At 37.1% G+C, this 22,634-nt stretch overlaps 3 protein-coding genes across 4 annotated transcripts; 2 read left to right on the forward strand and 1 right to left on the reverse strand.

The window, feature by feature from the left end:
• Positions 1-6,783, forward strand: LOC106929975 (E3 ubiquitin-protein ligase RING2-A). 2 transcript variants are annotated; one of them, XM_015007250.2, is made up of 7 exons: positions 1-272; positions 1,938-2,036; positions 2,948-3,108; positions 3,362-3,586; positions 4,181-4,501; positions 5,112-5,352; positions 5,452-6,783. In XM_015007250.2, exons 2-7 carry the CDS (start codon positions 1,959-1,961, stop codon positions 5,611-5,613), a joined length of 1,188 nt encoding a protein of 395 aa, XP_014862736.1. In that variant the 5' UTR covers positions 1-272; positions 1,938-1,958; the 3' UTR covers positions 5,614-6,783. The 2 variants fall into 2 exon arrangements, with proteins under 2 accessions (XP_014862736.1, XP_014862737.1); XM_015007251.2 differs by having other exon boundaries at positions 2-272; positions 3,362-3,577.
• Positions 6,784-6,832: 49 nt separating this feature from the next.
• Positions 6,833-10,031, reverse strand: rps18 (ribosomal protein S18). The gene is made up of 6 exons (XM_015007253.2): positions 9,942-10,031; positions 9,246-9,344; positions 9,003-9,089; positions 8,126-8,227; positions 7,915-8,006; positions 6,833-6,954 (listed from the first exon to the last, which is right to left on the reverse strand). The coding sequence occupies exons 1-6, from the start codon at positions 9,942-9,944 to the stop codon at positions 6,879-6,881; spliced, it is 459 nt and encodes a 152-aa protein (XP_014862739.1). The 5' UTR covers positions 9,945-10,031; the 3' UTR covers positions 6,833-6,878.
• Positions 10,032-10,062: 31 nt separating this feature from the next.
• Positions 10,063-22,241, forward strand: vps52 (VPS52 subunit of GARP complex). Its single transcript, XM_088010414.1, has 20 exons — positions 10,063-10,369; positions 10,768-10,849; positions 11,335-11,387; positions 11,984-12,059; positions 12,272-12,339; positions 12,527-12,702; positions 12,888-13,038; positions 13,352-13,452; positions 13,638-13,770; positions 13,971-14,026; positions 14,611-14,746; positions 15,039-15,194; positions 15,579-15,697; positions 15,865-15,988; positions 16,439-16,534; positions 16,792-16,899; positions 17,103-17,168; positions 18,554-18,665; positions 19,504-19,622; positions 20,735-22,241. Exons 1-20 carry the CDS (start codon positions 10,277-10,279, stop codon positions 20,879-20,881), a joined length of 2,172 nt encoding a protein of 723 aa, XP_087866540.1. The 5' UTR covers positions 10,063-10,276; the 3' UTR covers positions 20,882-22,241.
• The last annotated feature ends 393 nt before the right edge of the window (positions 22,242-22,634 follow it).

The raw sequence follows: 22,634 nt of genomic DNA on the forward strand, positions 1-22,634 counted from the left end.
GGTAGTATGACGTATGAAGAAGACGACGCAGAAACATGGCTACGGCTAATGCTAACTAGCCGTTGGTGTTGAGAAAAATGTTGCATTTTTGATTCTTCTGGGCTACTTATCCTCCAGACGAGGCTTAGCCGGGACACTCTTTCGACTGTGTAAAGACCCGGGCAGAAAATACGCATCAGTGTGTGTGTTTAGAGGTATTTAGTGAGAAGTTTGTCTAGAAGTGGTGTGTATTTGTGTCTGCTTCTGTCAGCTGTCCGTCAGTTAAACGTCAGGTGAGTTTCCGATTTGATCGACCATTTAGTTCTTTGTTTTGTCTGAAAGCTGCATGAAGTGATTAATAGCGAGAATTTTGCGTGTAACAGTCAGAAACGGGGAAGAATAAAAGTTGATGTACTTGTTTACTGTTAGAAACTTATGACGTCTAAGGTTTCGTTGTTGCTGGGGTTTAATGATCTTACTGTCAAATTAGCCTGTTTGAACAGCATGAGCTCTAAATGACGAATTTAAGAACTGTTTGGGGACAGTTTTCAGCGAACTATATTGAGTTCTTTTAAGCTATTGACAGTGTTTAACAGTGACATTCGAGATTTTAGATAATGCATAAACGGTACAATAAATGTGCATACCAAATGATAAATTTAAGTTATATTTATTGAAGAAAGCATGAATTAGTACTTTCTTAACAGCAGTGATGCTGTAATGGTCCACAATTGTGAGTATTTAGAAAAAAAAACATTCCGTAAACTAGTTGCTCTCAAGGCATTTTGTGTTAAATCTAAGTCGCTATGAAGATCGATCAGATCCAGTGAACTGCTACGATAATAAAGGATTAAAATAACAAAAACCGCAATTTGCATTGTGTTCCCAATAATGGAGCTTTTCAATAATAATATAGTCAACTCTTAGGAAATTTAAAATAGGGCAATACACATGATGCAGCAGTAGCCAAGGTATCGAAATGTTGAAGATTTGGTTTCATAGCCAGGAGACTGCCCAGGTCTTCAGAACATATTGAGAACATATTTAGGCTTTTTGACATAAACTTGATGTATTCCTGAATAAAAACCTCTGAAACTTAAAAATGTCAATGCTTAAACTTCATTACACATGGGGACGTTCTTAAAAAATGAAATGCAGTAAAACTTTAAGAAAGTCAACTAACAAGAGTTCAACCAAGTTTTTTTCATACTTTATTTCTAAGGAGTACGATTTTCTTTTAATCTCTGCACATAAACCCTTCAGTCTCTGGTAGTCTATTAAAAATGTTTCTTTTAACTTTTTCTGCCTTTTGACTCATTCTTTATTTCTATTTGATGCATTTTTACCAACTATTCAGTCACAAAATCCTCCAAAAGTCACACAGTATATTGCCAACGTCAGGGACAAAATACCTGGAAAGCTGTTGCACAAAACCACTTTAAAAGGTTAAAGGTCTTGCTGAATGAAAGTATATAAAAATGGGGAGTAGTTAAAGCTTTTCCACAGTATTACTCATCAAACACTGAATTTCTTTATTTCAATTAACACCACCATCTTCCAATCCAGAGACAATAAAGATGTTAATATATTGATATCAGAAATATATTTTAGGATACTTCTTACTTTTAATCTATGTTTTCCCGACATTAAACATTGTCCCCATAATGAACTCCAACATCTCAAACACTAAAGATGTTTATCACATGTTGGCCTCACATCCTGTTGGAGTCTATCCAACTTGCCAAACATGTAATGGTTATGCTGAATATCAGATATACTGCCTTGAAATACAATATCCTACCAGTGATGTTCTTGTGGTGAAGGATTTCCACCTGTTTTTTTCTGTAACAAATCCTATAACCACATAAACATGTACTATGTGGTTCTTTATGGGGTAAAAAAACAAACATAAAACTTGCTAAGAATATAATGTTTCATTTTCTCTCTTTTTAATTCAGTAATTGTGAGAAACAGCAGGCATGGCAGCTCCTGTAAATGTCCAGACACCAAGTAAGACCTGGGAGCTGAGTCTGTATGAACTACACAGGAGCCCTCAGGTAAGTGGTAGCACCAAACAAAAAGGAAATTCATAAAGCTGTCTGTAAGTCTTTTTTTGACGTGACCATTGCGTCATGTTTAAAAGGGTGAAATGCGTACAGTTTCGAATGGGACATAGATATGTTGGAGCTGGCCTAACAGGGTTAAAACTCCACAGTTCAAAGGGGTGTATTACAGAAAGAGATTAATGCCTCAGCTATGTTTTGGCTGAGACAAAGGCTGCCTGTGTTAAAGAAGGCTCCAGTTTCGCCTGTATGACATCAAAGACATCATGGATAAGTGTGTTACGATGACTGACTGAGTTCGTAACGTCTCCTGTAGCAATCTATGTTTAAAGTCACTAATCATTTTTCTTATGTGTGATGAAAAAGCCAAAGTAGAGAAGATTTATCACCTCTAAAGTCAGTTTGAATACATTTAAACACAGATCATAAGTTCAATTGATTACCTGAATACATAAAATTGGCAGACAATGTTTGAATTTATTGTCTTTATTTGCTGTGAAGTTTTGTTACTTGTCCTTTTTTTTTAATTATTATTTTAGTTTTTTGAATTCTCTCATCTCATACTCAGCAGCTCCAAATATGTAAGATATCTTACATATTTTTAGTGAATATTGGGTTTATCCGAACTGATTGCAAAAATTCTGCCTTGATCATTTTAACCAAATGTAAACAAAACGTTATGAAATGTTCCAAATTGGATTACTTCTGATAGCATCTGAATTTGACTATGTAAATAGATGGCTTTTACAGGAAATGGATTGAATTTACTCAAAGCAGGTCCACAGAAATCAACTTGTATGAATTAGTCTAATTTCCCCCATAAGGTTTTCTGAGATTGGATTTTTCCTTGATTGTTACGTTGTAAAGCAACAGAACAAAGCAGAATTTTGTTTGTGTGTGCACAGGAGGCCATCGTGGATGGGACTGAAGTGGCCGTGTCTCCTCGCTCGCTGCACAGTGAGCTGATGTGTCCCATCTGCTTGGACATGCTGAAGAACACAATGACCACCAAAGAGTGTCTGCACCGCTTTTGCTCTGACTGTATTGTCACTGCACTGCGATCTGGGTGAGCACAACTGCCATTAGGCATTAGTGAAGTAATGCAGGGTGGAAACTTTTCAATAACTGCTCAATATGTGGAGCAGTTATTGAATATATAAAAATATATAAATACTATCAGTCCATCTGATTTTGAGAATAAACAGGACAACTTTAGTATATCTTTGAATGGAAGTGTGTCATATATACACTTGTGCAAAACAGGTATAACTAATGACTTTATTGTATTTTAAAAAAAACTTATCTTTATGACACCTCAGGAACAAAGAGTGCCCAACCTGCAGGAAGAAACTGGTCTCCCGACGTTCACTGCGCAGAGACTCAAACTTTGACGCGCTTATTTCAAAGATCTACCCGAGTCGTGACGAGTACGAGGCCCATCAGCGCACCGTCCTGGAGAGGCTCAACAGGCTGCACAACAAGGAGGCGCTGAGCTCCAGCATCGAGGAGGGGCTCCGCCAGCAGGCCCGCTACAGGTCCGAGAGGTGGGGGAGGAAAGGGAGGTCATCAGGAGGGCGCATGGCGAATGATTTATTTTTTCCCCCTCCTAGATGAAAATGTTTTTAGTATCACCAGACAGTTTATTCTACAGTAATCATTCCCAGGACATCTTTGCTGACTTGGTGTAAATAGAGTAGTAAACTTACATACTATTATAAAGTACAAATTATAAAGGTTTAGAGAGAAACTGCCAGTTGAATTTGTAATCTTTTATTGGGTTCATATTGATTATTCAGAATCATCATAGGCTGTTTGTATGTATTTTATTCTGGTATTCATTGCTGAAAATATATTCTTGCTATATATATATATATATATATATATATATATATATATATATATATATTCATCCTTCACACCAGCAGAAGGCTGATGTGAAGGCTGACTTCACATCAGCCTTCTGCTGCCCCCTTGTGTTAATGCATTGAGCCAGCAAGTGGCACAGTTTCAATTTCAATCCAAAACGTTCAAAGCTGTTGTGTTGCGATACCAGGGAATCATTATGAGGACAAACATCTTTATCAGTTTTAAACAACACTAACTTTAAAATGTTGTTAATGTTTCCCTGCTCCTTACAGGAATCATCGTGTGAAGAAGCCTACTCAAGAGAGCGACAACACCACTTTCAGCGGTGGTGAGGACAACGGTGATTCCCGCTCACACCTGTCCCATGACTCTGCCCCCTCGAACACGCCGCACCCCAGGGGACAAACTCCCCCGGAGGCTGGACCGAGCCGCAAGCGGCAGCGTGCCTCTGACGATGGCTCAGGCCCCGAGGCGGACAGCGGGAGCCCAACTCCTCCCCTGAGGCGCCACAAGGAGGGGCCGGCCTCAGAGATCGAGTTGGTGTTCAGACCACACCCCCAGCTGGTCCATGGCAACGACTACAACCAGACCAGGTAAGATCAGAACATTTCATGTTGCATCCAAAGAGCACAGTGTGTTATACCATGAATAGGCCTTTCACAATAACAAATTTTGCTGGACGATAAATTGTCCCAGACGTTATTGCGATAAACAATAATGTTGTTTTGAGACCATTTTGAAGTTAATATAATGGCATAATAATGCATAAGCCCATTCTCAAAGATCAATAAACATTGATCTAAATACGAAAATATTGTCCTTCAAAGAAAGTGCTTGTTGAGACCAAAGCGCCAGACTGAAGAGTTTATCCAATTTTTGGTAGAAACAGAGAAAAGAAACAATAAACTATGGGAACGGAAATGATTGAGGTCATTTCATTTTATCATGCAATGACAGACCTACCTATGGATACATGCTTTTTAGAGGTGATATCCAGCAATTCTAATTTTAATTGCATGTTGATGTTTTCTTTTGCTGCTTTCAGATTAACATTCTGCGATAAACAATTTCTTTCCTACAAAATTCTGAAGAATATCAATTTATGACCAGTTTAATTGTTTGGCAGTTGAACAGTAAACAATCTTGAAATATGGTGCTGTTAATAGTAATAGTAATACAACTAATCTTTCCCTCTTTTGACAGATATGTGAAGACAACAGCCAACGCCACAGTGGACCATCTGTCAAAGTACCTCGCGCTGCGCATCGCTCTCGAGGAACGACGGACTGATGGACCAACGGAGAACAGAGGAAAAGAGGAGGGAGGAGCAGAGGGAGAAGGTGAAACTGGAGCAGCGTCGAGGAGTGGAGAAGGGACAAGTCTGAGCAACATCAGTGAGAAACAATACACCATCTACATAACAACAAGGGGAGGGCAGTTTTCAGTGAGTAACAAACCCAAATCCTCTCTCGTCTTCAGGATTAAATGTCTGTTTATGCATAAAGAAAATTTTGCAAGTCAGTCACCTATTTTTTCCCTTCAGACGCTCAACGGTTCTCTGACACTAGAATTGGTCAACGAGAAATACTGGAAGGTCCGAAAGCCGCTGGAGCTTTATTACGCTCCCACCAAGGAGCAGCAGCAGCCTCAAGCAGCGCAGCAGCATCAGCTGCAGCAGAAATCCCCCCCACCGCAGGATGGATGAGGTCATAACCCCGTTCTGTCAACTGCTGTGAAAACACCCGTTTTGTTTGCAATCTAGCATTAATTTTGGTTTATTCTTTGATTTCTTTTGCGTACTTTTTATTTGACACATTTGACGGCTGACCTGAATTGGAGGAATTGATCATAAACAGAAAAGATGATGCAATCGTCAGCAGTAAAAGAAAAACATTTAATAAAGTTCACTTTGGTCAGCAGACGTTTCCTCCTTCAGGAGTCTGCATTTTGTCATTCCTTATTTTTTGATAAAATTTTTGTTGACTAATGTATTCCTCCAAAAATCTTTGATGCATCATGTACCATTCTTTGTTTTGGTTACATTACAATCAGAGGACTCTAATTCCAGCTATTTTGTTTCCTTTACTTGTTTTCAACATGTTGGTGCTTTAGATTTACTGTCATGATGGGCATTTGATAAGGCATAGGTCATCCCTAATAGTTTCAGAAAATTAATTCTGAAAAGTTAATGTTTTTCCTCTCCTGCTTATTTGTCTTGCAATCCTGATGAAGGGTCATTTATATAATGCTACTTTTAATAGACCACATGACTGAAGCTCCTACCAGCTCCTCATCCAGCTGTCATGTCATTACATGTTGTACTATTGTGGCAGTAATGACTAATTCACAGCTGTAACTTTTCAACATTGAGTGAACAAACTTGCAGCAACAGCTCTGAATATTAATATACATTGGGAGTGGGGAAATTGTACATTTTGAAGCTTCTCTTTAATTTAGATATGTAGATTTATCCAACCGTATTTAGAATGCTCAAGTCTTAATTTGTCCTGAATAATTTTGCTGTAATATAACTGGAAATGGGCAGAATGATTTATTGCTGTTTTACAGTCTTATTTTAACAATTTTTCAGCTCTTTCCGTATTTTAACTCTTTTCACCCCTTTGATTTGCTTTAGTTAATACCACAGTATGTTTCTACACCTGCTTAAAAGACAAAAAAAAGCCATACATGGGCCTTCTTTATGAAGGCTGAACACGAGTTGAACAATTTCAACTCTGCTTATTGTTTCGTTGCACTTTATATTTCCTGCAGCCATAGTTTACCTACTTTCAGGATATAATGGGTAAATTAAATATTATTTCCTGTTACAAAAGTCACTCTTTCTGAACAATTGAAAATAAACTATTTAAACCAATTTCAGGATGAGTATTTGAATCAAAAACAAAATAAACAGGACAGGTACATTTTGTGAAGTGTGGTGTTTTATTGAAACAAAGGGAAGCAGGGAGTTTACTTCTTCTTGGACACACCGACAGTGCGACCACGACGGCCGGTGGTCTTGGTGTGCTGACCGCGCACGCGGAGACTGTAGATAGAGAAAAGAGATGCAGGAAAAGTTAAAACTAATTCATTTATGGAAACAAACTAAAGCAACAAGGGCAGGTTATTTTTTTTATGTTTTGCTTGGCAAATATTCTTTAAGAGCACTGTAACAATTTCACAATACTTCAAAACGAACTAAAGTTGAAATATATGTATAGAAAAATAGATTGTTGAATGAGGATATTCTCCAACTAAAAGTGTATGCAGTAAATACAATGCAACTTCCAAAAGGAAATGCAAAGCTACACTGCTATATGTCTGACATGCCATTTGTCATAAGTAAAAGAGATATGCCTTTTCCATTGTCATATAGACATGCTTGCCTTTCACACAGGGAGCAATTTGCATTGGGATATTTACACAATATGCAACAGAAAAACTTCACTTTTAAAGAGAAGGACAATACTTTAGAAGGCTAATCAGATTAACATGATAGCAAAACTAAATTTAATGGCTTTTTAAATAGATTTTATTCAGTAGTACACAGGAAAGAGGAGAGAGAATGGCCTGAGACCGGGAATCTAACCCTGGACAACCACGTCAAAGACATCTCCACATGGTCCATGCGCTCTTTAAAAACTGAGCAACCGAGCGCCAGCCTACTCTTCTTTCAAGCCAATTTATTTAGTTAATGTAGTGCAAAGTATTCAGCATAGAAACCAAAATCATTCAAGAGAAATTCAAGTCTCTCCAGGACAGGCTCTCTGCACCACTCACATCTGTTCACCTTCTGTATTTTAACAATCTTCAGCTGAACCAATCTGCCAGTCTATGTAGGGCCTCAACACTTTGAGCTGCAATATTGTTCTCTATCTTAGCTTCATTGCACTATTACAAATGAACTGACTAAAAATGGCAAGATTGGTGTGAGAACAGAGCAGCTCCTGGTGAACAAGATGTTCATGTTTGTTCTTCTAGATGGACAAACGCTCTTAATTCTTACCCCCAGAAGTGTCTGAGACCACGATGAGCCCTGATCTTCTTCAGTCTCTCCAAATCTTCTCTCAGCTTGTTGTCCAGACCGTTGGCGAGGACCTAGAGATGCACATAAAAGTGATCCGTGATTAACTGAGGAAACGCTTAACCTTTACAGCATTTCAGGCTGTAGTGTCTCATTGGGTCCAAAATCATTCATAATACTGTTGACAACTTACTTGGCTGTATTTGCCATCCTTGACGTCCTTTTGCCTGTTAAGGAACCAGTCTGGAATTTTGTACTGACGAGGGTTCTGCATGATAGTCACTACCCGCTCAACCTATAAAAATAAAATAAAATCATATATATGCAAACATTTACATAAATAACATCATTAGTACTAATAGTTGGCAGCAAATAAGAGCGAGCTTGAATTCTACCAGAAAAAGATCAGCCTATTTGCCTAGATGTAAATTTATTTATTTTTAAACATGAATCTGCTGTGGATCAAATCTTTATTTTACCAACATATGGCTTCAATGTTTGTTTAGATAAAGTCTTTCAATAACCACCACAAAAGAGTTCAAGCAAGTGAACCAACGATATTTAGCTTTTAAAATATTTTTATTATTTTGAGGATTAAATACTAGAAACTCTGAATAGATCGTATTAAAAGCTAATTAAGATTTAAGATAGAACCTAATGTTTTAAAATCAGGTTATGAAAAACAAGACCCACAGTGTTCATTATTTTTATTCCTTTATAACCACAAATAAGATGCTGCTCATGTTTAGAGGATGAGAGCAATGGCAAAGAGCAAGGGCAACTGCATTTCAACCTTATTGGAGCTTCTGTTCATAAAGCAGGTTGAGATTATGCTGTCTAAAGAACCTCCATATGACATCTTGGACTGAGTAGATTTTAGAAAATTCATTCAAATAACCAACTACTAAAATGCGTACACAATAAATGCAAAGCAGGAACAAACACATGGTCAAGACCAAAACTTCAAAAGCACAAAATGGAAAACAAAAAACATTCACTGTTGACATTGGTAGGGCAATTGCATCTTTACAGCAAATTTGAAGACTTGGAACTAATAATTTTCAATTTACCTCCTCCTCAGTGAGCTCTCCAGCCCTCTTGTTGAGGTCAATGTCAGCTTTCCTTAGGACGACATGAGCGTAGCGTCTGCCTACACCCTTAAATCAGACAAACAGTAATTTAGTATTACTCTTATGTGAACAATCAAAAGAGACCAAGTGCAGCAAGCTCAAAATTTAAGTTCAAATGTAGCACAAAGTTTAATAAATAAAACTGGTCAAATATTTTAAAAATATTATTTTTTTCAAATATACCTTGATGGCTGTAATGGCGAAGGCGATCTTCCTCCTACCATCAATGTTCGTGTTGAGAACACGAAGAATGTGCTGGAACTTCTCAGGGATGACCAAAGACTGAAATCATAACAGGGAAAACATCACTAAAAGAAAAGAGATGATCAGAGGCTGAATTCAAGCAACAGAACTACCGTGAGACCACAGCATTGCAAAATACAAGATACAATCTGTTGATAAATGTTTGACTTGTTCAATCAAACTAAATGCAAAAATGCAACTCTTAATGCAATCAACAGGCTTCCATTTGTAGTGCTCTTGTTAATGCTAACAAAGTAGTTAGCTCAGCGATTGAAGCCCCCAACACAACTGTCTATGGGCGATATAAGTATGTTTGGACCTCAAATATATAACCAAGTTATCACTGCTTTAACTGTCACGTGAAACGTGTGTCTTAGTGAAATTAACAATGAAAATTGTAGGCATTAAATCCACTGGCGCTTCTTAGCTTCAGTGACTCCTCACAGCTAACCAGCGTTGATAACATAGGATACCGTATTTCAAATACAATGCCTCATATTTCAACGATTTCAAGTTATTTCATCCCCACAACATGCATAGTATTTAATGTGGACAAATAAACCACAAATAAAGTAGATATAAGCTCGATGATTAAAGATTTTAAAACCATACTAGATCGGTCGAAAATCTACTCACCATCTTGGAAGCAGGTTCCGTGCAAAGAGGAAGACGCTATTATCTCGCGAGACTTTGGCTGAGTTTTTGACAGGAAATCGGTCCTCCAGTTTTAGTGGGTCCGATGAGATTTTACGCATCTTAAAGCCAATTTAAGTAAAGAAAAAATATATACATTTTAGAGTTATTTTATATGTATAAAATAATTTCACAAGTCTGAAGCCATATAACTTACAAGGTTTATAAAAATGTTAAATGCTTTTTCATGGCTGATACCTGGAAGCGGAACGTTAGTTTGGTTGTATTCGTGATTTTGTTTTCCTTTCTATCCTCTACGTTAGCATAAATTCGCCGCAATGGCGGAGGGAGTACCTACTGGTCTTATTGAAGCCGACGTAAACACAACTGGAAACCAAACACAAATCGCCATGGCGTATCTACAGGACGAGGTAACAGTTCATTTAGTTGACTCGATAGCCTTTTTGCGGGAACACGGTTAAATATTAAGAATAGCTTTGGGTAATAGTAGTACCTGCCAGCATTTCCCGAACAGGCTTCAGACTGTCTAGTCAAATTATGGAGCACCTAGTTTGACAAAACCAAAGTATTAAATACTAACTGTAGCTAAGTTGTAGACCGACAACTTAGCTAATTACCAGGTTGATTGCAAACAACGAAAACCTAACTAGAGCAGACAATTGAGGGTGTTGCAAGTCAGATTTTCACTGTGATAAACATTTGGTTTTATCTGCTGTACTTTGAATACCTCGCAAGTACTTGTTTCACTAAATGAGATGAAACCCTTAGAGAATTTTTCTGAAATAGCTATATTTCTATTTTTCCCTAGAAAACTGACGGAGACATCACTAACCTTAACTTGGGAGAACTGGACCTGACCACTGACGAGTTCATCTTGGACGAAGTGGACAGTAAGACTCTAGATCATTACTGTATTGCTCCAGTCTTTTTTTTAGTTCACAAGGGCTGAATATTTGTTAATGTATACATGTCAGCATGAAAAGTTAAGTACCTTTTCATCCTGACATAAGTTCACAGTCCCAAAATGAACTAGTTTTGCTCATTTATCGTTTTCCTTATGAAAAAAATATTTAGTACATTTAACGAATGCATAGATCATACATAATTGGTCTGTAAACATATCTAATCACTAAACATTTGGTCTTTGCCATCTTAAGTTCTGTTTCATTCTTCTTCCTTGCTAACATAAACTATGTTTGATTTTATCTGAATTCTAACAGTCTCTCATTGGCATGGTTGCATATTTTAGCTGTTGTTGTACACTTATTTAAAGTTTTTCAGTCAATTTCGGAGGGGAAGTTCTTGTCTTGGTAAGTCTTTTTGATCTCAGATTTCTACAAGATTTTTCTTAATTATTATTTCTTTCCTCCTGCAGCTCATATTCAGGCAAATTTGGAAGATGATCTTGTGAAAGAAGCTCTTAAGACGGTAAAAGCATCACAATACATTTGTATCAAATATACAACTTAAATGTTTAAACTGACCTGGCTATTAATCCTCCTAATTTCTCCACTGTAGAGATTTAAATACCCAAAGGATAAAACCTGCTTCTGTTACTGTGACAATTACTAACTGCTTTATTATTTCTGAATTTTATATTTTGAATAAAGTGCACACTCAATAGAGAAGGCATTCATTATTGTGTCTCAGTCACTTTCACTTTGCTGTTGCATTACCTGGTTCAGAATGTATTCTTTTTCACAAACCAGAAGCACAAGATATTTGATGTAACTACACTGTTCATTTGCAATTTCAACAGGCCTCAATGCAGTATATTGATGTACACAAATGTAATTTGTTTTAATCCAAACTGTTAAATGAACATGTTCTCAAATGTCCTGAACCATCTCAGATTGCTCGTCAGCCAGAATGCACCAGGTCTGAAAAACCCTCTAGAAATGAAGCAGTTATTTTTTACATGCTCTCTTTTACAACGTAACTCTGAGGTGAACATCTTTTTACACGAATCCAACAATAACCACGTTTTCTAATAGTTCAGTTCTTCTCTTTGTGTCTGTTTTCAGGGCGTTGACCTACGTCAGTACTCCAAGCAGGTGGAGGCGGAGCTGCAGAGGATTGAACAGGCCTCCATCAAAGATTGTATCCTTTACATTTTAGAACTTACTGGCCCTCACGTTCGAAGCGAGATTTCGGCAACGAGACATAGGCTATGACTAAATCCAAGAGTTTATGTTAAATGGACAATTAATAAACTAACATTTCATTGAATTGTTTACTGAACTCTTGTGAGACTTGGAATTGTTCTACTTTTTCAACAATGCAAAATTCCATCCTGAGCCCATTTATGTTAGACATTAAGGAAAGTCAAAACATTGCTCTTCTGCACAACCAGATCACTGCGTGTGACTCCATACTGGAGGTGAGACCAGACTTGAGCCCAGTTTATTTGTATAGCACTTATCCACAGTACATCTAATAGAAAAATGTTCCATTCCTGCAGTTTTCTTAGTAACTATTTCATATAACTAGAAAAAGCTTAGTTAAAACATCTTTCTAGTTTTTGAGTTACAGATTTTTAATAGGTTGCTTTTGCTTTTCTTCCTCAGCGAATGGAGGGTATGCTGAGTGGCTTTCAGAGCGATCTTTCTTCCATCAGCAGTGAGATCCAGACCCTGCAGCAACAGTCAGTCAGTATGAACGTCCGATTGAAGAACAGGCAGGCCGTGCGCAGCCACCTCAGCCAGCTGGTGGACGAGCTGGTGGTTCCCGGAGTCATGATCTCGTAAGTTTAAGACAGAATAATTTCAATCATGTTGAGCATACAGTCAACAATTCTATAAACGCTTTATTAATTATTTCATGTTGTTTCGTGACAAAATTAGAATAAGAAACATAGGGATGTTGTATTAAAACTGAGCAATTAAAAAGCTACTACGAGGGGCTTGATGTTGTCCTCTGTCATCACAGCACCATCCTGGAAAGTCCAGTGACGGAGCAGGAGTTTCTCGAGCAGCTTCATGAGCTCAACACAAAGATCAACTTTGCCAAAGAGCTGAGCTTCAGAGAAACGTTGGCCTGTTCCGACATCCAGGACATTGTTGATCGCCTCAAACTCAAGGTAAACCCCAGAGTGAGGGTGGAAATTCATTTTATGGTTTGGTTTCATGTGAGCCTCCTTGCATCACAGCAGTAACTTCAGTTCTTTTATGTTGTTTGCTTTTCAGTCATTGCTTTAAAGGTACACTTTCTGCATAAGGAAATGTTTCAGGGTGACGTAATCAACGTACATAACTTTTTAACTCATTTGTCAAATGTTCAAAAGAACTGTTAGAACCCCGGATGAGTTTAGTTGTATTTGTATAAGTTGAACTCCTCTAGGATTCTTTTACGATGTTTTTCACAGTGAGTAAACTGAACTTTCTCCCCCTCAGGCGGTCTCAAAGATCAGAGAGTTTATTCTTCAGAAGATCTACTCCTTCAGGAAACCAATGACAAACTATCAGATCCCGCAGAATACTCTGCTGAAATACAGGTGTGTACTTTTCTACTTTATGGTGCCTTTTGAAAAGGGTCATTCCAAATTTACATAAAAATTAAACCATCAAAGCAGCTAAAATGTGTAAATTGAACAAAAGACCACATCCGTTTTCCATTTCTTTCATATTCTAAAATGAGTGAAAATGACTGATGGTTGTCCTTCTGATTGTCCTGCTGTAGATTTTTCTATCAATTTCTTTTGGCTAATGAAAGAACCGTTGCCAAGGAGATCAGGGACGAGTATGTGGACACTATGAGCAAGATTTACTACAGTTACTTCAAGTCCTACAGTGGCCGGCTCCTGAAAGTGCAGGTCAGTGGATCCATTAAGAAAAATCACAAGCGTGTGATGTGACCTCCATAAGTTCATCTCTGCTTCATCACATTTTTTATTTGGTCCACCACAGACCGTCAGGATGTGGGAAAGCTTTAAGCTCTTGTCCTTTTACCGCTCTTCATTTTATTTAAAGAATTTTATTTTATATTAGAATTTGTTTTCCTGCTCTGTTTCAGTATGAGGAGGTAGCAGACAAAGATGACCTGATGGGAGTGGAAGATACAGCTAAGAAAGATATCCTTCAATTTCTGTCTTTATCCGCGGTTGTGTTTGCTCGTGAAAAATGAAACATTGAAATTACATTAGAAGAAAATGAAACATATTTTCTTTTAGGTAATTAGTACAGAAGTAAAGTATTTTGTTTTTAGAAAGAGTTTCATTTTCATACAGCAAAAATAATTTATTTTATTGAACAAAACAGATAAAATCTTGTACCCTGTTCTGCTACAGGCACAAGGAAACTAGAAGTGTAGCCTTCATCCTGCAAGTTCAGCACATTTAAGTCACCTTTTAGAATAAAGTGACTTTTTTTTTTTTACTGAATTTCCATACATTAGCTTGTTATGTCCTTATCTATGAACAACATTTAACTGTTTGTGTTTTATGTTGAGGTTTTTTGTTTTTTTGTTTTTTGAGTTTCTGAAAACTTTCCTCTGTTTGAATGTTGTCAGCTAAGGTAAAAAGTTTTAAAATGTTAAGCTCAATTGATTTGAAGAGTTCCTATCAGAAGAACTCCAACTGCATGACTGTCCGTTAGACACAGGACAGCATTGATGTACCGATGCCCTGTTTAAACCATCCTTGACTTTGAGCTGCAGGTTTTTTCTCCAAACCGTCTTTAAAGAGCAGGAACACCATTTTCACTTTGGGCCAGAGGGGGACAATACTGAGTCCAGCTGAGCTGGAGGGTCCCATCCTGGTTCCACATACAGCTCAGAGAGGGGACAGCAGGGTGAGCACACATTTGAAATTACAATCTAAAGTAAAAACAAAAACTGATTTTATTCAAACAAATATAACATTTTTCATTTTTTTAAAGGATTATTTGACTATAATTATATCCTTATTTTGTAACATAAACTCAGAAAGATAAATATTCTTAAATATTGCCATAAAAATTAATATTTAAGGAGGGGCAGGAAATGGCGTTTGTAATCTAAATATTAGTATTTTAGCATCATTTCTGCTTAGGGCTAAGAAACATTGTACTAATCTGTAATCTGTTAATTGTCTTTGTTCCCCAGTATCCGTATGAGACGTTGTTCCGCAGCCAGCACTATGCCCTGCTGGACAACGGCTGCAGAGAATACCTCTTCCTGTGTGACTTCTTCATGGTGACCGGAAACTCGGCCCTCGACCTTTTCAACTGCATCATGGGGAAAACTCTCAGCATGTTCCTGGTATGGATGGACATCTGTTTTATCCCCAGTTGTGTAGCTGCATGGGTTTCATCCTAATGTAGAGTGCACACATTTTTGTTTTATATTTTACCCAATGCACCTATCGGTATTTTTGTTTTCGTATGCAAGCCTAATTTGCCAAAATGGAAAATATATCTTAATAATGTATGAGCAGGATGAGGGCTTTTATTATATGATTTATAAATATGTCATTTTAGCTTTTTTTTAACGTTTATTTTATTGTTTTATCTTGTGATATTTGATGATTTAATAGTTCTCATTTACAATTCCAACCTGGGGAAGCGGTTATTTATTTACTTCACTGTGCCTAATGCACTAAATGCCTAAAACTTTAGTGATCTTGTTCTCTGTGTCCGTCTGCAGAAGAGCATGTCCACCTACGTGTCAGACTGCTACGACAGCATCGCTATCTTTCTCTGCATCCATATCATCCTCCGATTCAGAGCCATCACAGCCAAGAGGACCATCCCTGCTCTTGACAAGTCAGTTTCACATTGAAATGAAAAGTGCATCATATGGTTCTATGTTTTTATTTATTTCTTCACTTTCATTGGAGTCATTCTTACAAGAACAACTGGGGGATGCACATATGATTGTGTTATTCTTTGTATATCTAGAATCACCTGAAGAAGTTGTGATTGTTTCTCAGGTTCTGGGACGCCGTGTTAGAGCTGCTGTGGCCGAGGTTTGAACTCATTCTGGAGATGAACATCCAGAGCATCAGAAACACGGACCCTCAGAAACTGGGAGTGCTGGACACCAGACCACACTACGTATGTGACCACACACAAAGACCACGACTCCTGGCCTCAATCATAGTGAACCTGTTGCATCGGTTATGGTTCCAGCTTTATAATTACATTTTATGAGATGTGTGATTTGGTATAAAGAAAATTATGCAGACGCATTGCAGTAAAATTTAATGTAATCCAAATGTTGTTTATTTCAGTAATTATATTCTAAAAGTGAAATCCATATATTCCATAAATTCACACAGTGTTTAGTACCATTTAGTTTTTATGGCTTACCGCTAATGGAAATCCGCAAGATTCTGTTCGTATGTAAGAGCAAGAAAAGAAAGGATTTTATGTTGTATTATTTCCATATTAATGGAGATTAAATTCTTTGAATGACAAAGATTATTTAGCAAGGTTGGAAAGTTGAGTGGAAGGAAAAGTATCAGAAAATGTTTTGTGGTGTGAGTTTATGTTTTCTAATTTCAGATCACTCGGCGGTATGCAGAGTTCTCCTCCGCCATCGTGAGCATCAATCAAACATTTCCTAATGAGAGGACCAACGCTCTGCTGGGCCAGCTGCAGGTAACACACACACACACATGCATTCACACAGTATTTATTGGATGATTATCTGTTGCCAAAAAAATATTTCAGTTTGATGTGGTATACAAGTGGAGAGAGGTGTGAGAAAAAATATTCAGAATTTCAAATTATGAAGAAATATTGGTCAGTTTGAAATTCTTCAGTTGTGGTTGTTTAGTAGGTTTTTGCAATGGAGCATAATTATCTAATTGCACTTATAACATAGATATGATCTTAACATTTATTTTTCTTTGCAGGTTGAGGTTGAAAACTTTGTGCTGAAGATGGCAGCAGAGTTTCCCTCCAGGAGAGATCAGCTGATCTTCCTCATCAACAACTACGACATGATGCTCAGTGTCCTGATGGTGAGGATTGCTCCGCATTTAGTGTGCACTGTAAATGATGTTTGCTCTATAATCTGCATAGATGATTTGCAGTATTTTTTTTTCTCTGCAGGGTTTTAATCTAACACAAATCTTTTCTTTTGTACTAGAATATTTTTAGTATTTTTTTTTTGTTTTTGCTTGTCTATTCTGATTAGGTTGTTGTTGTTTTCTAATATGTCCAGGAGAGGGCAGCAGATGACAGTAAAGAGGTGGAAAGTTTTCAACAGTTGCTCCTTGCTAGAACGCAGGTAAAATCCAATTATTTTTATTTCACTACACTTTAAATTGATATTTATAATTAAACTTCTGATTATTAACAGTTATGATTTAAAGAATCCATGAAAATATTTCAACAGGTGGGTATTTAGTTACACTTTTTTCAATTAACACACTTTTATTTAATAAATTAGTTTTGCATATTTAAGGAATATAGGTTATATTTATTTATATTTATTTTTAATGTCATTTATAACAATATAACAATTTTTTGAAAATTGCATCCTGTGCTGGTAGAAAAGATGTTAGTCTGTTGTAGAAGAGTCACATCATTGGTTTGCATCAAGCAGAGAAAAACTCTAAAGAGATGGTGGGGTAAGAAAAAGTTAATAAAGGTTGAAGGAATGTTAGGGACCATTTTTTATCTGTACCCAGTGTTAGTAATCCTTAAAATGAACAGAAATAGTTTTTATATCAACACCAATTTATGTTTTTCCATTGAGTAAATTATTGGTAAAACAATTTTAAAAAAGCAATAAAACAAGCCTGTGAAAAAGTAATTGGTTCTTTGGTTTAATTTCACTTGCCACTCCCGGATATTTCAAACAAAGATATTGCTTAAATGCAACATGAAGCAGGCAAAAAAATCATTTAAAGAAAGGGGGTTTAGCCTTTTCTTTAAAGGCTAAAAAACTCCTTAAAGAAAGGCTTTTTATTTTTTTAAGCCTTTTCTGACAGAAGCTTGTCTTTTTTTAGCTTTAAAAAAAAGACTGAAATCCCTTTGCATCTAGAGGAGGTTTCTACAGATGAAAATGACAATATGCTTGGGAGCAGGAAGAGGATGAAGAGACCATCTTGCAATGAGGATGACAAAGACAGCACATCATATTTTTAGCTAAAGATATTCAAGAACAGATGAGGAAGCAAAGTTATACATCCGGAAAGAGCTGCAGAGCTATTTGTAAGGCTATGCTCTGAAGCTTAGTTAGAGCCAAACTGGACAAAACGTGTAACCATGGTGAACCCTCCCAATTACTCAGTCGGTGCATCACAAGCTCTCTCTAGAAAGTCACAAAAGTACATACAACAACTTCAGTTGAGCATACTTGGATTTTGTAGCAGAACAATGACCCAAAGAATACAAGTTTTAAAGAAATGCTGGTTGGAGGGGCCTAGTCAAATTCCACACTTAATTACATTTGGGCTGCTGTGGCATGACTCTAAACACACTGTTAAGTCTTGAAAACCTTCCATTGTGATTGAATTCGAACAATAGAAAAGCAGTATGAATGCTGTTTCTCAGCACTTTGTAACACAATAATAAGCTTCAAGCTTGTTTTATGCATTTAATCTTTCACTTCAAGCAACTGAGCTTTTAAATATTCCTCTCTGTTTTTCCTCCATCCTCTCCTGGCAGGAGTTTATTGAGGAGATTCTGTCTCCTCCCTTTGGGGGGATGATTGCCTTCGTGAAGGAGGCTGAGGCACTGATGGAGAAAGGGCAGCTAGATCGACTGAAGAATGAAGAAGGTGAGAGAAATGTCTCAGATGTAGAAGTGACTTCATGCGGAAGGGCTGCAGATGGGACGGAGCAGAGCTGCGAACCACACCCATAACACTTTGTACTGTCGAGGCTTTATGGCCGCTATTGTTAAGGTTTCATGAGAAAAGGAAACTATGCATTTCTCCTAAAACTAAACTGCGCCGTTTCAAATGTTGAAGGGTTTTACTGGTTATTTTAGTTTTTGGGAACTTTAAATACCTTACCCAAATTTCAGATCATTTCTGGTTGTCAAGCGTTAAATATGTAGGGTAATGAAACTACCTACCCAAGTAAGTACTTGCACCCAAGTAAGCACTTGGGTGCTTACTTGGGTGCAAAGAACACCCAAGTAAGTTCTTGGGTGTTCAAAACAAAGAACAAAGATTGTTCTTTGTTTTGAATATTTTCTCATGAGGGATTTTCAAAGATCACTCTGTCCTGGCCTCTTCACTCTAAAGATGATTGGGATTCACCTACCTGTTTGTTTCATTTCAGCCTTCAGTTTTGTTTTACTGAGCAATGTGCAACTTCCTCCTTAGCTTTCCACTGTCCTTGCAGTTTTATTTCTCATCTGTCCAAATGTGTAGAAATGGCAAGTTCAGCTTTCAGCATCCTTTGTGTTTTGTCTTTTCAACCAAATCATTTCCCCCTGACAACCACAATCTCATAAGTGTTTCTGCCGTACGTGAAGGCAGACAGGAAACTGGCCAGAGTTCAGCAGCGAATGCAAGAAAACCTAACCGTACTGGCCATTTCTTCCTCAGAAGACAAAGAAGAGAAAGAATAAAAATGTTTGCACAGCATAACAGAAGTGTTTGTGTGCAGCTCGGATTACTCAGCTGGTCCGAGGGTTTTCCAGCACCTGGAAGCAGTCGGTGGAGTCGATGAGTCAAGACGTCATGAGGTCCTTCACTAACTTTAAAAATGGAACCAGCATCATACAGGTGAGCAACTAACCAAGTATGTTATTCAAACAAGCACCATTGTCTGATTCCTCTAGTGCTGAATGTTCAGCATGATCAGCCGTGTTCACAAAAACATTATTTTTATATACTAAAATGCCAAAATGTATAACATTTCCAGATGACTGTAGGTGAAAATAATTAGAAATCAGCATAAATGGGATGTTGTTCAACAAGGAGAATGGGTCTGTATCCCAAAGATGAATGTGTTTTGGCATGAAATGTGCATTTAAAACAAACAAAAAAATAAGAAATCAAAACCATGCTTGATACCTGTCACAATGAAACAAGTCAGGTATTGACGGACTGAAATGCCACTCAGAAAAGGAAAAAGTTATTAGAGCAATTAAAAAAAAAAAATCCAGGAAATGTTTGCTCATGGACAAAGACTTCAGTTTTTGGAGACATGTCCTGTAGTCAAATGAAACTAAAATTAAAATGTTTGACATATTGACCATTTCATTTGGAGGAAGGGCAGTTTTGAATCATGGGCGTAGCACTATCATTTTATGTGGGTGTTTTGCTGCAGGAGGGTCTGGTGCACTGCACAAAACTCCATCCTGAGAAAACATCATATAGATTTTGTGTAAATTTGTGACAACAAAATCAGCCATTTGAAGTTGCCATCACAAAACTCAGATCTCAGTCCTATAGAAAATTTCCCGGCAGGTGATTATGTTGTCAGACAGCGAGAATAAAATGGTGGTTTGTTTATAAATTTCAGCGGTGCAACAAGTGCATCACCTGTATAAAGAAAAATATATAAGTATTTCTTTCTTGTTAAACATACATTAATCACTGAGAAGAAAGAAAATGTTTCTATCGGATCTTGCATTTCTCTAAACCTCTGGACTGACAGACCATGCTTATTCCAAAATATCAAAAATTTGTTTCAACTTAATAAATATCAAAGAACAAATATGTGGTATGAGCAAAGTATTCTGTTTGTTGTTTCCACTGCACATCCACTTTCAAGTAGACAAACAGAAAAGCGATGTTGAAGCGCCCACCGTCTTCATGTAGGAGGAAAGGAGCGCTGCACAAAGTCATTTTGCAAACTTTTACAAACTCTTGCTCTTTATCCTTTCCTGCAGGGCGCTCTGACTCAACTCATCCAATACTACCACGGCTTTCATAAGGTTCTGAACCAGCCGACGTTCCGCAGTCTGGCCGTCCGCTCAGAGCTCATCAACCTCCACCATCTCATGGTCGAGGTGAAGAAGCACAAACCCAACTTTTAACGAGTGGGAGGGTCGCTAAAACGCTGAGCTGCAACCTGGAAATGATGGCCCCTCTGAGCTCACTTCGTCATTCTTCTTTCAGACTCACTGAAGTCTGACAGGCCTCAGTCTTTCTTTTTTTTTCCACATGTGAAACCAGTTGCAACACAGATTCCAGAGGAGGAGGTTTCATCTCCATGTCTGACTGTTCATCATTGAACTTTTGCATATATTCCTCTGAAGAAACTGCAAAATACACATTTTGTGCCTGTGAACCTGGAAAATGAAAAACTTTCATTTAAACATCACCAAAAAGTCCCCCGATGGATAAACTACCAATATTTTCAGCCAGTTGCTAAATCTGTAAGTTTAAACCATCTTCCAAATTTAGATTAAAGAGGAATTAATTTGCAATTATGAAACACTGGAAGGACTTTACTGTGACAGCAAATGGACGTTTGTGTGACTGAAATTAGGGATTCAGTTATTTTGTGGATGTATATGAAGGATTTTCTCCAGAAAAAGCCCACAGTCTTGCTCTCTTAACATGGAAGAAACACTTGCATTTAATTGTGATTTATAACACTGCACTAAGTAGAGAAAAGCCCCTTCTAACCCTTAAGGAAGGTGCTTTTTTTCATGTCAGTAAATCCTATTGTTATAGGATTGAATGTAAAGGTCAAGGAGCATCTCTTATCTTTGTTCAGAAAGATAAGAGACCTTTGGATTTTACCCCCTAGAAGCATTAATCTTTGGAAAAACCCAACTGCTTTCATCAACACGTCTATTAGTCCCAGCCTGCTCCCATTCCTTACTTGTCAACAACATATTTAATATCTTGATGAATTATAGGCAGAAACTGCTCAAATCTCATGTGATTTAACCATGCAATATTTTCTGAAGATCTGATTTTCCAACCTTTTTTTAATTAACATGATTCTGATCCCTCGGGACCCTGACCAAGCCAAAATATCTTAAATTCAAAATAATATATTATCAAACCACAGATTCCTATGACTATGAGACAATCTTTTTTTTTTTTTGTCAAAGTGGATATGAAACATCTAAAAAGCAGGTGAAATTGGCTTTATTTAAAAAGATAACAGAAGAACCAGCAAAAATATACAAAAAGGCAAATGGAGAAAGACTACCAGTAACCATTTACTAAACCTGATTTGTTCACAAAGAGCAAGCCGATAACTTGGATGATGTATTGTGTTTCAGTGTGAAGGAAGTGCTGGATGAAAAGATTATTCAAGTTGCAGCATATCTTTGTTTCTTTGTCCTTTGTGTTGCATCGTTTCCTGTGAACGTGTGTATTAAGCCATTCCCATGTAACCTAACTGAAAGAGTTAAAAATGAATAAAGAACAAAAACGGTTTTTTTTTAATTATTCTTTTATTTGAGATTTAAATAATATATTTTACAGATATGAAATCACACATGTCTATTTCTAATTAACTTTATTTGCTTCGAAAGTTTTAAGGTTTTCTACAAATGCAGTCAAGAAATAGTTTTGAATAAGCTTTGTTTATAAATCAACTCAAAAAAAAAAAAACTGAAAATGTTCAATTTTGAAGTCATAGTTTTAGTGAATTATTTTGTAATAGAAAGGAGGGAGAAGACCAAAACACCCTTTTAAAGCTACATGTTGGGTAGTTTAAATATGTAGACATACCTTCCATAGATATAAAAACAATATCTCAAACAGAACTATATCATTTTGCAAGCAGTGGTTCACAAAACGTTGTAACTGGAACCAAACATTTTTAAT

Source organism: Poecilia mexicana, unplaced genomic scaffold (assembly GCF_051168715.1).
Source record: "Poecilia mexicana isolate PSO_F unplaced genomic scaffold, ASM5116871v1 scaffold_11, whole genome shotgun sequence".
Lineage (NCBI taxonomy): Eukaryota > Metazoa > Chordata > Actinopteri > Cyprinodontiformes > Poeciliidae > Poecilia > Poecilia mexicana.

Excerpts from the sequence above, each read along its gene's own strand:
- LOC106929975 (XM_015007250.2), top strand. The coding sequence starts at position 1,959 with ATGGCAGCTCCTGTAAATGTCCAGACACCAAGTAAGACCTGGGAGCTG. Across the intron at positions 2,037-2,947 it reads AACTACACAGGAGCCCTCAG|GAGGCCATCGTGGATGGGAC; the intron begins GTAAGTGGTAGC and ends GTGTGTGCACAG. Across the intron at positions 3,587-4,180 it reads GCCCGCTACAGGTCCGAGAG|GAATCATCGTGTGAAGAAGC; the intron begins GTGGGGGAGGAA and ends TGCTCCTTACAG.
- vps52 (XM_088010414.1), top strand. The coding sequence starts at position 10,277 with ATGGCGGAGGGAGTACCTACTGGTCTTATTGAAGCCGACGTAAACACA. Across the intron at positions 13,453-13,637 it reads AATACTCTGCTGAAATACAG|ATTTTTCTATCAATTTCTTT; the intron begins GTGTGTACTTTT and ends GTCCTGCTGTAG. Across the intron at positions 14,747-15,038 it reads CTCAGAGAGGGGACAGCAGG|TATCCGTATGAGACGTTGTT; the intron begins GTGAGCACACAT and ends TTTGTTCCCCAG.
- rps18 (XM_015007253.2), bottom strand. Across the intron at positions 9,090-9,245 it reads TCGCCATTACAGCCATCAAG|GGTGTAGGCAGACGCTACGC; the intron begins GTATATTTGAAA and ends GTCTGATTTAAG. Across the intron at positions 6,955-7,914 it reads GGTCTCAGACACTTCTGGGG|TCTCCGCGTGCGCGGTCAGC; the intron begins GTAAGAATTAAG and ends CTCTATCTACAG.